Source organism: Ixodes scapularis, unplaced genomic scaffold, assembly GCF_016920785.2.
Source record: "Ixodes scapularis isolate PalLabHiFi unplaced genomic scaffold, ASM1692078v2 PGA_scaffold8__174_contigs__length_109621045, whole genome shotgun sequence".
NCBI lineage: Eukaryota > Metazoa > Arthropoda > Arachnida > Ixodida > Ixodidae > Ixodes > Ixodes scapularis.
Genome location: NW_024609883.1, coordinates 12973044 through 12989496, shown reverse-complemented (window position 1 = coordinate 12989496; position 16453 = coordinate 12973044). Strand labels below are relative to the sequence as shown.

General features: G+C 44.5%; 1 protein-coding gene across 1 annotated transcript in view; it reads left to right on the top strand.

Moving 5' to 3' along the window:
- Positions 1 to 15085, top strand: part of LOC115310729 — a 39993-nt gene extending 24908 nt beyond the window's left edge. The window contains exon 5 of the mRNA XM_040217199.1: positions 14966 to 15085. Coding sequence (XP_040073133.1) covers positions 14966 to 15085 — 120 coding nt within the window. The remainder of the gene's footprint in view (positions 1 to 14965) is intronic.
- Positions 15086 to 16453: the final 1368 nt, after the last annotated feature.

Here is a 16453-nt window from a genome sequence, read left to right as displayed (position 1 = left end):
AGCACAACCGTGCAGGCCGGCTTTGGGACGGCCTCGCCCTTTTTCGGCATTTTCAGGGGCAGTTGGCACCGGGCCGGAGCCGTTTTGCAACACCGAAGGGTTACGGGCCGCGCTGCGCTGTCCGCACGTTTCGCTACAAGGGCCCGTTACGAAAACCAAAGAAGGGAGACCGATATCGGGCTCTCTCTCTGGTTTCCGTAGCGGGTTATTGTACCGAAACATGCCGGCGTGCGGTATTTTCGCTGACCTGCATCCCTCTGTGGTAGGATCTAAAAAAGGATATTACGCGCAGCAACTTTGAATAAACATTTTGTTTATTAGTGACTAGCTTATCACATGAAGAGTCGTACCAAAAATAACTAATTTAGTGTCCCTTCTTGAGGCTCAACATGTCTTAACATATCCAGTTACGTAATTTCCAGGCTACAGCATAGTTCTTTCTTTTTAAATTCCTTCGGTCTGTGTGTCAGTTCCACGAAGTGCTCTGTTTTCCACTGTTGCTCTCATCACCTTTCGTCGTTTCTCCCGGCCGCATTCTCTGTCGGTTGCTCCTGACAAAAAAATTCCAATACCTTGTGCGATCCGTGTGCCGCCAGAGGAAGGAAAGCGTTTAAGCAGTGCATCTGAAACACAATGATACAGCGTGTACATTGCAGTTGTGATATACCAAGTCATTATGAGCATACAGTCTCTAGCCACATAACAGTCCCATTCGATAAGGTAGTTTCACGTGGCGGTGTTGGAGAATGAACCTTTGTTGCAATCTCCCTCAAATTCAAGAGCATATGGCCATTGTGGGCCCAGCGCCGCTGAAGAAACTGCCTAGTCGGAAGTTCTTTTTTTCATATCGTGTTAGGCTGTGCCTTACAGCTGTACATATATATAACAACAGGATTATTCCTATATGTTGCTACTATAGTGAACACTGCTTGATTAATGAGTCTGCGCGAAATAAATAAAAAAAGCGGAGGACCTGGACACAACCTTACCATTATCCACAAACTACTCTGCTGTCTCAGTGAAAGAAAATGTTGTTTTTTCTGCTTGTTGTTCTTATGTTTTCGTGCAAATAATTATTAATATAATCAGAATAACTTCACGTCAAGCACAATGAATGAACTTCGGAGTAGGACTGGTTTGGTTACCATAATGATGGATGACGATGAGAACACGCACGTTTGATGCGCTTCTTTAATGCACTGAATGGAAATGCAGCCTTCCACTAAGAAAAACTATCTGAACTTTACCGAAACACCATCATGATTTGAGCCGTCCTCATGTCAATCAAGTTTGTAATTATTTTGATATATGAGAGAAAACAGGTTTTACCCCGCATGCATCCATAGAGTGCCAGGGATTCAAAGCACTTTTTGGTGCTCGTGCCTTTGAAAGTGTACAGTAACATCACCTCATTTGAGAGGAGTCGTTTTGTCATTATGACTACAGAATCTTTGAACATCTCGCCTCCAAGACGTTCAAGGTAGGAGACCTGCAAGTTGAACCAGAACTGATAACAAAAAAAATCCCGGGACAAAGTATTCTACGAACGCGATCCATCTCATAAGACAGTTCGTGGTCCATGCATGGACTACAGGAAACAATTTCAAAGTTCCGGCCGCAACAACGAAGGCGAAATTCAGAGCGCACGCAAGCTATTTGAGTCATTCTTCCGCGGGGATGCGTCAGGGTGCATCAAGAACCGTGGCCTCCTCCTGGAAGTATACATGGACATTCCCGATAGGTAGGGCTGCGTTGACCGAAACTTTCTTATTTTTCTGTATGCACTGATGATGCCTTCCGGTATGGGAAGCGAAACATTCATTGAGGTTGTTATTTCTGTTAGGTTGAATTGATGTCCTTATTTTAATGAAAGCACATTAATGTGAAGAGAAACAAGCGATAGGCAAAAGAACCACGCTAAATAAAGAAATTGAGGTATTGTTTGCGTAAATGTGTTTCAGCAGGATAAGAATGGATATGTATAGTATGCGAGAGTCCACCCATTGGGAATGATTATCTATCCTTGACACAACGGAGGAAGTATGTATTGCAAATATTTTCTTGGAAATTTTATCGAAAGCTGGCAGAGAAAATGCCTTACCATTTCCTTCAGAAATTCAGGGCGCCCAAGTTTAGGCTCCAGTGCAGCCACATCTTCTGATGTCAGTGGGAAAACAGGCAGTTGAGTATCTTCCAAAAACTGAGACAGAAACTCTTCCACACCAACTGGCTCCCCACTGCCACAATAAGTGTTGACAGGAAACGGGGCCCTGTCTAGTATATTTGCACAGGAGCATGTGATTGGCCAGAGTGCTTTGCTTCAACTTCTGTGAAGCGGAATTCCATCAATGTTTATATCAGTGTGTCGAACCGAAAAAAATACGGGTTCGGTTACGCTTCAGGTTCAGGTAAATTAATTTTGTTCCGGTTCAGTTCCGGTTCGATTAATTCGATCCGCGAACCGGTTCGCGAACCGGTTCGGGGCGCTGAACCGGTTCGCGAACCGGTTCGGAAATTATAAATGACAAATTGCAACATCAAAATAAATTACAAATAAAACATCTGAAATCAGCACATACGAAACAGGATACATCGTAGTGTAAGACTCAGGGATTTCTACCAGGAATGGTTTCTTTATGTGCACTCAAAGGTTACCTCACCGACGTTTACGCATTCGGACTTCATCTAATTGGGTCCGACGCAGTAGCTGTATAATCCGCGACCTCCTTAAAAACTCACTTACAAGTAGAACTCACTAACTATCCCGACACCTCGGCGTGTAAGCAATTGAAGGAACAGTGGGGAGAAAATACAGCTTTCTTTATTTGAACCAGCCTTCGGTAACTCAAATTAGACCCTTAAAGAAGTTTTCATTAAACAAGATACGGAATAAGAAAAACACTTCACCGAACGCAACGCCAGAAGGAATGTAATAGGACAAATATTAAAATAGAAGAGTTCGCTGTCTCACAAATATGTTAGCTTCTAAGTGCCTTTACGAAACCGGATGCATTATTATCAAACTCCCACAGCCTTTTCTTTTCTCATTCCGATGGAAGCAAGCTTCAAGAACTCGCGCGTTCTAGAAACGTGTTATGAAATGAACACACAGCAGCATTTAGGATTAACGAGATTGTAGGAAAATGAAATCCCGTGACGCGATTTTTTTTTTGCACGGCCTTTTAATTCTCTTTCTTCCGTGCAAGCCGCGACCAGCGCAATACTGGTTCCTATGTCACGATTCATGGATGCAGCGTTTGTCAAGATTCATGGATGCAGCGCTTATATTCCTAAGACTGAGTGGAGAAGAAAAATATGTAACCGAGGTGTGTGTCTGTTGACGGCACTTAAAAAAACAAATGGCATTGATAGCACATTCATTGTCAACAGCGCGTGGCCGAACCGTTTTGACATGAGCCCGTAACCGCTATTTTTTTTCCGGTACAGTTCCGGTTCGGGTTCATCGCGATAACAATATAACGGTTCGAGTTCGGGATCAGTTCCGGAAAAAAATACCGGTTCGGTTCCGGTTTTCGGTTCGGTTCGGTTCCGGTTCGACACCCTGGTTTATATGGAATTCTACAACATCACTCATGCCCACTTCAGCAGACAGCTTAGGAGTCAAGCCTTCAATCAAACCAAAATGAGCAAAATCGCCTTTTACATTAGACTTCCGGCAAGTTTTAAGGATGGTGCGCGCATCTTTGGGAACTTCCTTGTGACCGAGACCACGTAGCATTTGTGCTAGGCCATTGACAGCTTCATGTGGCGGCCCGCGTTTCAGAGCTATTCTTCTGAGTCTTTCTGTGGCACTAAGATAATTTGCAGATTTAAGCACAGCTTAAAGATCCGGCCACATCTTCATGTTCGCTGTCACTTGCACCACAATATTCAACGCCGGATTCCGAAAAAGAGTCATCGGTGTAATTGGGCTCTTCATCACTTCCTCGGCCCTGAACCGTATCGAATGTCTCGGAACCAACCTTGAATATGTTGGCTTCATACACTACAGCATTATCTGTTGTCAACTGTGCAACGTCCCGAGAACAAGATGGATGTCCTTCATTGCATGAGTGCGAGCTGGAGGGACCTGCCGAAGTCCTTGAGTCTGATAACAGCTCCGCCACCTCCTTGGGGATGTCTCTGAACTGTTTCCACCTTGACGTCCAAGGAGAAATCCGTGTGAATATTCACCTGGTTTATTCTTGCAATGAGGCCAAGAACGTTTTTGTTAATTACAAATGCAATTGCTTGTCGTCTGCAGATAGGCCGTGAAAAATGCTTTCCTCACTCTACTTCTAAGTGAGCTCACCCCCTTTCGGCCCATCTTCGTTCAGAATAGGAAAGAACGAAATAGCGGAAATAAGCATACAAAAGGGGAATTAATGCAATGAAGCGAAGAAACACCATACTTAAAATTAACATTTCATCACATGTAACTACACCTATAAAAATGGTGAGGCACTCATGTAACCGGAAAGGAGTAATGACATACTTTATCAACACCGAATTGCCTTCTGCTAAAATCCACTTCATAAAGACTGTACGGAAGCTTTATGACCTTGAGGAGCGAGTTGTTCGGTGCACGTCTTCTGATCATGCTTTCCTACAACCGATTTTAAGTATGAAACATTAAAAAAACTCAAAATTGAACAAATAAATTACATTCATTTGCACTATAAGAAACATTTGTGAGCGAATGTATGACATACAACAATGCAGGAGCAAAGTAAGTCACTGCAGTTAATTTAGAGCCCAACGAACATTATTATTTTACTGCACGTGCATGGCAAAGCATTAGAAAAAAGAACAAATAAAAAAATCTGTAATACAAAAACACAGCCCCAGCGCGCCATGCTCATTAGGAAAGCATGACTTACTCTTTGGGGAGTAAGTCAGAACATAGATATATGGCTTTACGATTGCCCGAGAAACACTCCGGCGTGCGTGCGGGGAATGGCAGGGCTAGACCATGTCAGCCACACCTACTTCTGCTCGAAATGCCCCTCGCGGTCGCTGCAGGAAAAACATCCAGTTGCTCAAAAATTATTTTTGTCCACGTGACCGATTGGGGATTCGAAGCCTCTAGCTGCCAAGGCTATCAAAATTAAACCGACGCTTTCTCTGAAAGAGACTTCGCTCTTATGCCTTTCGATATTGCCACTGCTTCGGGTACACGCAAGGACAACGGTGCAAGGTATACGCTTTAGGTGAGGAAACTGCGTGGCTAAATGTACGGCCCAATCAAACGAATAACGTTCGGTTGATGAGTATCTGAAAGGCTCATCATCCTGCAGCCACCGTGCCCACGGCTGACAATGTCAGCCGTCGAACAACGCAACTGCGTGAGAACAAAAAAAATCCCAAGAGCATGGGAGAAATGTCCGGGGATGACTCCAGCTCGACGAGTCATCTGCCGGCGTCGCTTAAAACCGAAGCGGCGAGCCAACTTTCATCTCGTAGCCGCGAAAAGCAGACAGTCCACACCTTCAAATCATTAGCTAACACCGTGGAGAGGACAGATCTCGCTTTTTGGACCCCGATGTGCTGGCAGGATCGAATGTGCTTCCATTTGTTATGCTACACCAACCATAGCTTTGCTTTCAGGCTCCAGGTGCCGGCTCAATCAGCTATTTTATAGCACTGGGCGGGCACTGACATCAACTTCCAAACAAGCAAGAAGCAAACAACACCAACTTTGCGCCGGCGCGGGCTCCAGAGCGCTCGAATGTATTCGGTTTGAGCGAACCTGGCGGCCGGGCAACGAAGCGGCAAAGCGCTGAAAACATGCAGTCTTCCCCTTCTAACCGACACATATCGACGTAAGGCAAGTGCCCGGAACAAACTTCGAAAATAAATGCAGTTTAATTGAAGGAAGCGCTGTACTTACCTGCTGCCGTTATCCTTAGGCGCCCGTCCCTCCTCGTTCCGCACCTTTTTACTTTTGCAGAAGTTCGTGATGGCGTCGCCGGGCACACGGATTTGGCGCGAAGTGTAGAAATGAACCATTTGCGCATGTCCGTTGCAGCGGCTTGCCAGAATCTTCGAGTTCATGACCGGAAAGGGCAAGGGAGAGCGAGACAGAGGAGGAAAACGTCACGTGTCTCCTCCGGCAGAAAGCGGGAGTTTACGGCAACGAAAGACCGGTTTTTTTTTGTTGTTTTTTTTATTCACGTCGCCACGCTCTCAAGCCGGCGTACTGCGGCTGGAAGCCGGAACTTGGGCGCCGATATTGACCGACCCAGTCCCAGAATGCGCCGTGCAAACCCCAGATTCTCAGGGAGCTCTGTGCTACTGGGGTTGTTTGTTACAGGAGAAGTCATGGAAGCGGTAGTAGTAGTAGCAGTGTTGGCGGTAGTGGTAGCATTAATAGTAGTAGTGATGAAAGCAGTAGTAGTAGTGCAACCGTAGTAGATAGAAGTAGCCGTAATAAGAGAATTACCAAGGATGGCTAAACAGTTACAAAAATGGGTAAATAGATCTACAAATTACCGGGAAAATGTAATATTTTTTTGTATACAAGTAACAATCGTGAAATTATTTTATGCATGATGCAAATACAATGACAGGTACCTTAATATCATCAAGTAATTCTTTACACACAATTTGGTTTTCACAGTTCTATGTCTCTAACAGTTTAACCTTTATAAAGACAATGGATGTGCCCAAAAGGATATCGTGGTTACGACAATGAAACACATAAAAAGGCAAACTCAACCTTAGCAGAGAAATGTGACAGGAAGATGCAATACTCGTAAAGAAATTATATTTACAGTATATAGGGTGTTTCAATAAGTATCGGCCAAATCGTTCAGCGAAAGCTAGAATTCAGATAAAGAGAGAATTGATGTCGTATTGACCACTTTAAGAAGGCCTAATTAGGAAAAGGATCAACATCTGCAGTATGGATTCAGTAAAATATTACGGGGTGTCATCAAAAAGTGTGAAACCAGATAATTTTTGAAAGGTGTTGGGCACGTGCCGATTTTAAGGGCTCTAAAAGCTACAGGTGCTTGGAACGCTTTTTCATTATTCGTGTTTCTATCAGAATTCATTTTTGTACCAGCGAACTCGCTCTCCTTTTGGCAAAGTACGCGAACAAGTTGCGCATTCAAGCATTTTTTGTATAGTAGTGGTAACCACACAAATCAAATATTATTATTTCATTCTCATTCGAACAGCTCACCAGTTAGTTACATTCGAATGCAACACTTCCTTTCCTCCGAAGAGGGAGGCCACGAGGTTGTTCGGCGTGCACTTCGGGGAGAGAGACCTCTCCCCGTGAGTGAGTTTCAACGTTGCTAACATTCCCCGTTCGTCCTATAATAAGAAAATACGGTGCCAAACGCTGCCGCATTTGAATGGCAAACAGCGCAGCAAGATTAGAAACATATTTGTTGTTGGCAAGAAAAAATGAATGCACTAAAGTAAAAAAGAGAGATTCTTTACAGGCTACTTGTAATACACCCTGCAAGGAGTGTGTATTACAAAAGACTGCCCAAATCTTTTCGGCGAGAAGTACGCATTGGAAAGGAAAGAAAGGTGGATGTCATTATGGTATCTTTCAATTCGCAATTTAGAAAACGTTATCTTTAAAATTAGGTCTTTTAATGCGTTTGAGTAATTAACTTTTATTAGTAAATTTTAAAGTATAATTTCAGTTAAAACCATTTAAGTATTTGCCGAAAACCCCTAAATAAGCGCACTTTGGAAAAATATATTGCACGCGAAGTATTTTACGTTGTACCGAAAAACAATGAAATATGGACTATTCTTAAGTTTCGGTTTCTATCAAACGCAACGGCGCGTCAGCTCTCCCGTGCCCCATGGCCGAATGATGCTACGACAGCCTCGCCTTTCTCTTAGGAAAGAAGATAATGTGGCGCCATCTGGCGAAATGAATTGCGGTACTGTTCAAATGACTCTGCACAAAATAAGCCTTGGTTTTTCGTTAAGTTGTGCCATGCAGGGAATAAATGTAGCGCACCCGCACGTTAGTTGCGCAATTGGGCTACCAGTAGCAGGTCTACGGGCGCATAAATGCGCTCTTACTAAAAACCGAAACCACAAAACGCGTCTAATTGAGCGTGTTTTCGAAACGCCGCAAACTGCTGACCGTAACCTATAGTTTTCGCACAGCTTTCAATCAGAAAGTTTTTAATCAAAACCGTACATTTAAATTTCCAAAATAAAACGTTTTTTCCCCAAATTAAAGTAAAAAAACTAGTTAAGATCCTTGGCTTTCTATTTTTAATTTTTGTTTTTAAATTGGGGAGTTAAAATCGGGCGATTTCATTCAAACAAACAATGGGAGAGAAATCGGGGTTTTCTCAAAATTAATTCGGGTTTTTCAGGTGATACTTAGAAATATACAATTATAATTAACAACAATAAGCACTGATAGGGTTGTAAAATATATTTATTCAACACGTACACAAGATAAAATTAGGGCTAGGTATGAGAACTCACAAGTTTTAAGATTTTTCATAACTCCTGATTGCTTGCATAACCTTCTGCACGCCCACTATCTCTCTCCCGATTCTAGGCCTGCCTGGTCTCCTGACGTATCTGTATTGATAGAACGTCCTGTCAACATCACACACTCCACGTACATTTCCGATGCATAGCAATATCACTTCAGCTCGGCATAAACAAAATACATGCTGTTCCTGTTAAAACAATGTTTCGAGCGTGGTTTCTCGACCTTCTTTTTCTTGTACTGGCTGAAACAAGAAGAGTAGAAGCCAACAAGATACTGCACACTGAACATTAAGGCGAAATTCAATATATGACACTGCAAATCACTGGGTTAATGCAGGCGTATTCCTACGAACTCTGTTTCTTAGACGAAAAAAATACTGAGCAGGATAATTTGGGAAATGGTGAGATTCAATTTCTGAATTGGAGGGTAAATTGTGTTTAACCCGCTGTATATCATGGTAAAGTTTAGCCCTTTGTACATAAAGGGTTTACCTGTTGTACAGAATGGAACAAGCCCAGCTATCAACCTTAATGTGTTCAACCCGATTTGCAAGAAAACTTTTTGTGGTGTGAATACTGAAAAATATTTGGTTTTGCCCGAGAGCGAAGGGCCCCAGTTAGAATGATGTGTATTCTTTTCCTAAAAAAAAGGCCTTTTGATAGAGACAAATATAACAGGATTATTTTGTGCGTGCGATGCGTAATCTTCACTGGAGCGATTTCGACAGCTATTTCCCAGCAGCTGCCCTCATTTTTCGAATATTTCTTTTTTCTAACATTCTACTTTGAAGGCGGCCCCCGGTAAGAAATTAAGGACCATAATGTATTACTCTCTACTCATTTAAGTTATTTTGAAGTCTATTTTAGAATATGCGCCATCCATCCCCGGCCTTCATTGTACAGATCCTTTGCTTATTACGTCCAGTACAATTTTCAGTATTTAACAAAATTATAAATGCATTTGTACTTATGAAGGTTTAGCTAAAATTAAGCAGAATTACTTACTACAAGGCTGTATCCTTGTAATACAATTCCCTCCCCCCCCCCCCCCCCCATCCAGGAGCGTTTCCTTGGGTCCCATCTGCATCAGCGTAGCAGTCAGTGTTCTTGTAAGACGCTGCGTTTAGCTTTGTTGGCCTATTTTCAGAGACTCCTTCAATGAGTTTATTTCTTATGAATGAAATATGCAAACAATCTGTGGGGGTAAAATGTTGTTTTCTTTTAAAGACAGGTGTTGCAGAAACAGTTGTCATTCTACAAGCTACTTTGAAGGAAGCTGTTCCAAGTACACTCAAGTTTGCGAATTGTTTTCTCGATTGAAACGAGACGAAATATCGTTGGACAATCAACCTCGTTCTGGGCGTCTTTCGACCATTCGAACTGAAGAGACTACGCAAAGAATGTATCAGACCATTTTCGATTACCGCTGCCGGATCATTGACGAAAGTGTAGAGTTGACGAGGGGGCCGTGGAGTTTCTGTTAGCGATTTTCGGATGACTTATACAGGAGACGAGTTTCAGAAAAATGTGTGCATTTCTCGCTTACCCCTGAGCAAGACGGTAGTCGCTTGGCTAGGTGTCGTGCTTTCAAAAAGCAGTTCAAGGATGGCCTTAATATTTTTAATGTTATATTGCCGCATGCATGACCGTGAAGGAACGCTTCTGCGTACATCTAAAATATTCGTGTTTGTTCTTTTCCCGCCAGAATGACCTTGCCTACTCAATCTCGGCTTAGCTCACTCCCGAACATGCTAGGTCGAATTTTCGAGAAGCCGAGTGTAGTAGATAAGGAGCGAAGTGCTGTATTGCCAACTCATTCACTCTGGCTCCAACTAGCTGTCACGCCGTCGCACCGTCGCTCGCTGCTGCAGCCGCCGTCGACGCTCGCTCCGGCTTTCCAGACGTTTCTTCTTCTTTTTTTTTCTCGCAGATGTTAGCCGATTAAAACTTTATTTTTAGTTTAAAATTCACCCTCTCGTCGCCTTCATCCGTGGCATTTCTGGTGGAGGGGCGAGGTAATATTTTATATCCCTTGCTCGCACGGCCACGAGGATTTGCCGAACTAGATAAATTTTAAGCCCCGGAAAAATTTTTTTTTTCTGAAGTCAGGCAATGCCCCAGCTAGCCGCCACACTCAATGCCAGCCGTCGGAATCGAACCATTGTAGAAAGAAACAAAGGAGATGTCGCCGAACGCGGAGATGTTTCCCCGAAGCCGACCGGCCGAGACTCCTGCTTCCGCATCCCCGTTGTGTCCCTGCCCGTCGCACCTTCTACTCCGACGCCTTCCACGGCAACGATTACGAGGACATTGATGACTGGACGGAGAGTACGAGCGAGTTGCCCGTCATCATGGGTGGACGACGATGAAATGTCTTTAGAACGTGTACGTCTCGGTCGAGGGACAGCACGTACCTGGTTTGAAAACCACGAGGCGAAGACCTGCTCCCATGAAGCACGCAAGGACGAGCTCCGCCAGTGTTTGCGGCCTTGCAGCAATGAGAACGTGCTGAGGAGCTGCTTCATGCAAGGATCCAAGGCCCAAACGAGAGCGTCGTCAGCTTCGTCGAGCAGACTTTTTGGCTTAGTAGTCGAGCGGCTTTCTAAGCTCCTGAAGTGAAGAAACTATGGATCCTCATGCGGGGTTCAAGGGAAACATCGTTTGGGGTCTTGTGCGCAGTGTATCTGCGACCGTCGAACAATTCGTGACGATGGCTACGAACATCGAACGTACCCTCCAGGCACGAGCCTCGTACTGCCAGTGACTACCCGGCGTCGCTGTATACGCGTCATCAAGCTGCTACGTGGGTTTCAGTTGATCGGACCTGCTCGAAATCATCCGGGACGTCGTCCAAGAGGAGCTACGAAAGCTGCTGCCCGCAGCTGTGCGCCCGGCCTCGCTTTCAGTCGGCGAGATCATACGCGACGAGGTCCAGCGAGTCATACACTTGGAAGCACTCGCCAACGTGGCCGCCCCCGAGCAGACGACGTTCACCTATGCCGCCATGACCCGACGACCGCGACCAGTTGCCCACCAGTATCCGGAGCCTTCTCGAGGCAACACGCCTGTACTCCAGTACGCCGGACGCCAGGAGGAGTGACCCCTGTACATTCGCCAATAACAGTTGGCGTCAAGGGAGACGGACATCTGGAGAACGGAGGACGGACGCTTGCTGTACCACCGCTGCCGCGAAGCCGACCACATTTACGTCCGATGCCCCTACCAGCAACTTAGATTGCGCGGGTTTCCAACCGTATGACATGCGCCCGTGGTACTGTGAACGCCTTCGAGACATCCACGAGTATCTTCGACATCCAGCGTCTCCTGCGCCCGGTTTGCCCCAAGGAGGTCGCCCGCCTTCAATGCGACACCCTGCATCGCCTCTTCGTAGGTCCCGCCGGGAATGCCCGTTTCCCTTGACTGGCCGGGAAAACAAAGTGCGGTAATACCGGGAAGTGGCATTGCCGAGGACGAACCACGCAAATATCCTTCAGAGACGTCGGAGGACTACCACACTAGTGACGAGACGCATGGGAGCGACGCTTCTGCGATCGCGTCAAATAAACTGGACATTACCATCGACGGCCACGACTCGACGGCACTCATCCACACCGGAGCAGACTATTCCGTTTTGAAGATGAAGCTCTCTCGCCGACTTCCAAAATCGATAACGCCGTCCGATGGCCCTGCAAGGTTACTTGCCGTCTTATGGAATGGAAGTACGAGGTTCTCCCCGACCGAACCCCTCCATCAAGATGCCGCCAGCCGGTACCGAAGTAGTGCCCGTCGTTCATCTTAAGCCGTACTGTGCTCACTAGGACGTTCAGACGACCCCCACGGTTTACTGTTTGCTGCTATTGGTTAATTTGAGTAAGGTTGCATCGGAGCGATGAACTTTTCACGCGGCGTGTAATGCCGCGTTCATGACCGAAAAGGAACGCTTCTGCGTACATCTAATAGATACCGTTCATTCTTTCCCCGAGTGTAATATATAAGAAGGCCAGAATGAGCTTGCCCAGTCAGTCTCTCCGTAGCTCACTCCCGAACATTCTAGGCGGGATCTTCGAGAAGCCGAGTGAAGTAAATAAGGAACCAAGGGCGGTATTGCCAAATTATTCACTCTCGCACAAGCCAGCTGTCTTGTCGACGCACCGCCGCTCCATGCTACTTTCTCGACGTTTGTTCTTCCTTTTGTTCCTTGCACAAGATCGCCGATTAAACTTATTTTCAGTTCATTATTCATCATCTTGTGTCATTCATTAGTAACAATATTTGGAGAAGACCCCTGGGCAATGTGTACGACCAAAAAAATCAGCAACCAATTCAAAGAAGAGCTGCTACTTCTCTACGTGAGGGAGAATACGAAAATAGTCATCTGTTTATTTGAAGTAAGAGGGATTGTGCACTTTTATATTTTTCCTGCGCGCCAAACGGTCAACAAAGGTTCTTTTTTGGGAGTAGTAAAATGGCACAACGAGATTTGCGGAAGAAACAACCCGAGTTTCGGCAAACAGGAAGATTGTTCCACCTTCGTGACAACGCGCCTGCACACATCTCGCTGAATGTTCCGGAGTGTTGGACCAGAAACGGCGTGACCCCGTACACCACCCTTCCTATTATACTCCGTGTCACTGCTTGTGTGCAGTAGAGGCGAAGGCAAAGACCAGGCGAAGAGAGAAAGGGCGACCACTAGGAAGACGGGACAGGAGAGTAGGGCAGTGGAGGGCGAGGTAAGAAAGGGAGAGCATTAGGACTGAGAGAGAGGAGGGAATATCTCTCTCCTCTTCTTCGGCCTGTCGAGTACTTTTCCTTTCTCCGCTCGCCTATTATTGCCTTTGCCTGTACTACACGCAAGTAGTGGCACCGAGTTTACCCAACTTCGACTCGTCTGACTTTTAAACACTTTTTTGTTCAGCCTGCTTTACATAAAGTCGTATAACGCTTGTCTGTAAAAGCCAGCTGTATACTTCGTTCATCCCTGAACTAACAATGCCGCGGAAACTACGCGTTCGCTGGACCAATCAAACGCCTCTCTTTCGCCGTCTCCTCTCGCTCTCTGTGCGTGAATATAGGCAGGAGTGCGATCACGTGGCAAGAGATGAAGACATGACTACTCCAACCAGCAACTAGCTTTCACCGCACTGTGAGCCTAGGGGTGAACGGAGTATAGTGGCCGGCTGTGTCTGAAAACCGAAAAGCGTTACCTCCTGAGAGAACCATGTTAAGCAGTCCCCCTGCAGGATTTGAACTCACTATCTTTAGACCGCGAACCAAGTACTTTGCCCTTTGAGTTATCCGGGGTCGGTGGTGGTAGCACCGAAAAGCGAACTCCTTCGCGCGGCGGGTGAAGGTGCGGTATTTCCTGTCATGCTGCGCAACCTCACGGGGTGCGTCACAAATGAGAGGGCATCTTTGGTAGGCGGTGCAATTCAGGCGCCTCCTCTTCTTTCTTGAAGGCTTATTACACATTCTATGATCAGGAGTTTTTCTCGGCATGAGCAAGCGTATTTCGTTTTACCGAATGCGAAAGGTTCTTTGATGAAAAAGGTTTATCAATGTTGAATAAATTCAGCAAAACTCCGCAGAAGCACTAGAAGGCATCAACATCGTGAAGTTTAAAGGTTGTTTTGAGCATTAGAATAAAACGTATTGCAACAGGCAGAGAGTACTTTGAAGGTGACTAAAGTTTAAACGTGTAACAGCAAACACACGATTTTCTAACAAAACAAAAATATCCAGGATTCTGGGTTCGCTTTTGTATATATCCATATAAAATACACGAATAATTTATGCACTGCCATCTCTAATTAGTGGAACGCACCTGTACGTGTGGATGCATAACTTCCAACATATTATAAATGTCTTAACTTTCGCGAATCGGTCGAAAGCTAAATAGTTTGAATTATTCGCATGTTCAAAATTTTGCGAATCGAAGGTTAGAACACGCAGTGTGCGTGAATTATGCTGCCCATGAAATGAGGCGCAATGCAGTATTTTATTTTAAATACTTTATATACTTATATTATTAAAATCACATATGCAGTGATCGTATGAGGACCTTGGCATACGCGTTTATCCGTTTTTAGGTTGTTGACCAAGAAGAAACAGCATCTCAGTTTAGCTACAGTGTCAACACTTTGCTCGAATCGCTCGCGAAACCGATTTTTAGTCAAGTATAGGCGATTGCCGAAAGTCGCCAAAAATCAGGTCATGGTGAAACTTGCGCTTACAGTTGTAATAGGAAGGCAAAATGCACTTTATTTAAGGTAAATATGAAGTTGTTAGATAGAAGAAAGAACAATATAGGTAGATAATTTCACCTAATATTTTTTTTTCAAACTTGATTTTAGCTATTTTGTTTTTGGATGATGAAGTAAGTTGTTGCGAAGTTTTACAGAAAAAATCTGAACGAAAACAATTACGAGTGCATTTATGATATTGTGTTTCTTAAATAATAGTTTTTCTGCGCTTCTCATCTTTTCAGATATGTCTAGAAGATTTGAAGAAAGAATTCGATACGTGGAAGAAGGATTGGCTGCGTAATAAGAAGGAAGCTACGAAAGCTTTGTGCAATCGTACCGACAGTGACACCAGTGACTCTTAATGTATTTTTCAGAATGACAAAAACAAAATAAAGCCTATTTTGTTTATCATAGCCTGCCATTTGTGGAGGGCGTTTTGTTAGTTTTGCTACAATGCTCCTAATTTATTTTACCGCGCGGGTCAAAGGGATCGATATCCGTTTGAAGGGACGGGATCAAGCGGGTTCTCAACGTGTCGTGCATGGATTTACTACGAAGCTGCCGAAAGTTGGTGGAAGTTTTCGCTAATATTGCTAAGGATTCGAAAATCTGAGGAAATGAAAACAAAGTCAAAAACTGTTTTTAATATACTTTGCATGTACACTCAAACTAATACTATATGTGGTAGTGTGGCGCATATTTCGTACAATAGAAGTGAAAATAGTTAAGCAATTCTATTTTCTTTTCATTGTACAAATATTTTAATTGTAGTAAATGCCAGAATAGTCCTCAACGATTTTCTTATAATTTTGAGATGAAAGGCTTACTATCAATTTTTTTATACAGGAAGCCAGTTTTCATTTTCTTTTATTTGACTGCGGAGGTTTTATGAATTGATATTCAATTATTGAATACACCAGCTTGCCGCGCCTCTGTTGTCAATCCAAGCACGATAAGTTAAGTAACAGAGGTATAGTGACGATTCAAAACGCCATCGATTCATTTTACTCAGGGGGTACATAAATAAACTGTTATCTGGTAGGTAATTTCACAAGTATCTTTATACGAAAATCACCCATGAATTTTTATTTAGACGCAAGAAGTACCGAAACATTGTTTAAATATTAAAAAAAGTGTGTATTACATGAAATTGATTCATTATTGTCTCAAAAAAGGTTCCTGCGCAGACACGACTAAAAGGGGAAACTGCCGGAAAGTCGCTGCAAGGAACCCTGTGACTAAACGCGAATTATGCTGGACAATATCAACAGGGCAGAGTCATCTAGTCAAGTAATTCATAGCGGATTACATACATGGTCGCTCTTATAGCCCCTTCCCCTGGCGAATAAAGAGCGCTCGGCGCGTGCTCGCGTAGTGGATCCTTGAGGGACATTCTCTGTGTCCCGCTTGTCGATCTGGAGCCGGTGGAGCGCTCGCGAACGGGATGACATAGGACCCGCCCGGTCCATTCCCAAATACACTCATCCACTTGAAAATCATGAAGCCCCATCGCAGGGGAGGACTGCAACGCTCCGGTGACTGTTGACGTAAGGAAACGGTGCTCCGTGAACCAGCCTTTAGACGTTCATGTTTGTATATGTGTATATCGAGCGTATGACCGATGCACACCGTGTCCGCAAAAACGATTTACAGTTGTTTCACCACACGAATATGCTACGCACTACCGAACCCTCATTATTCTCCCTCCCAAATCTTACGCTAGCGATCCA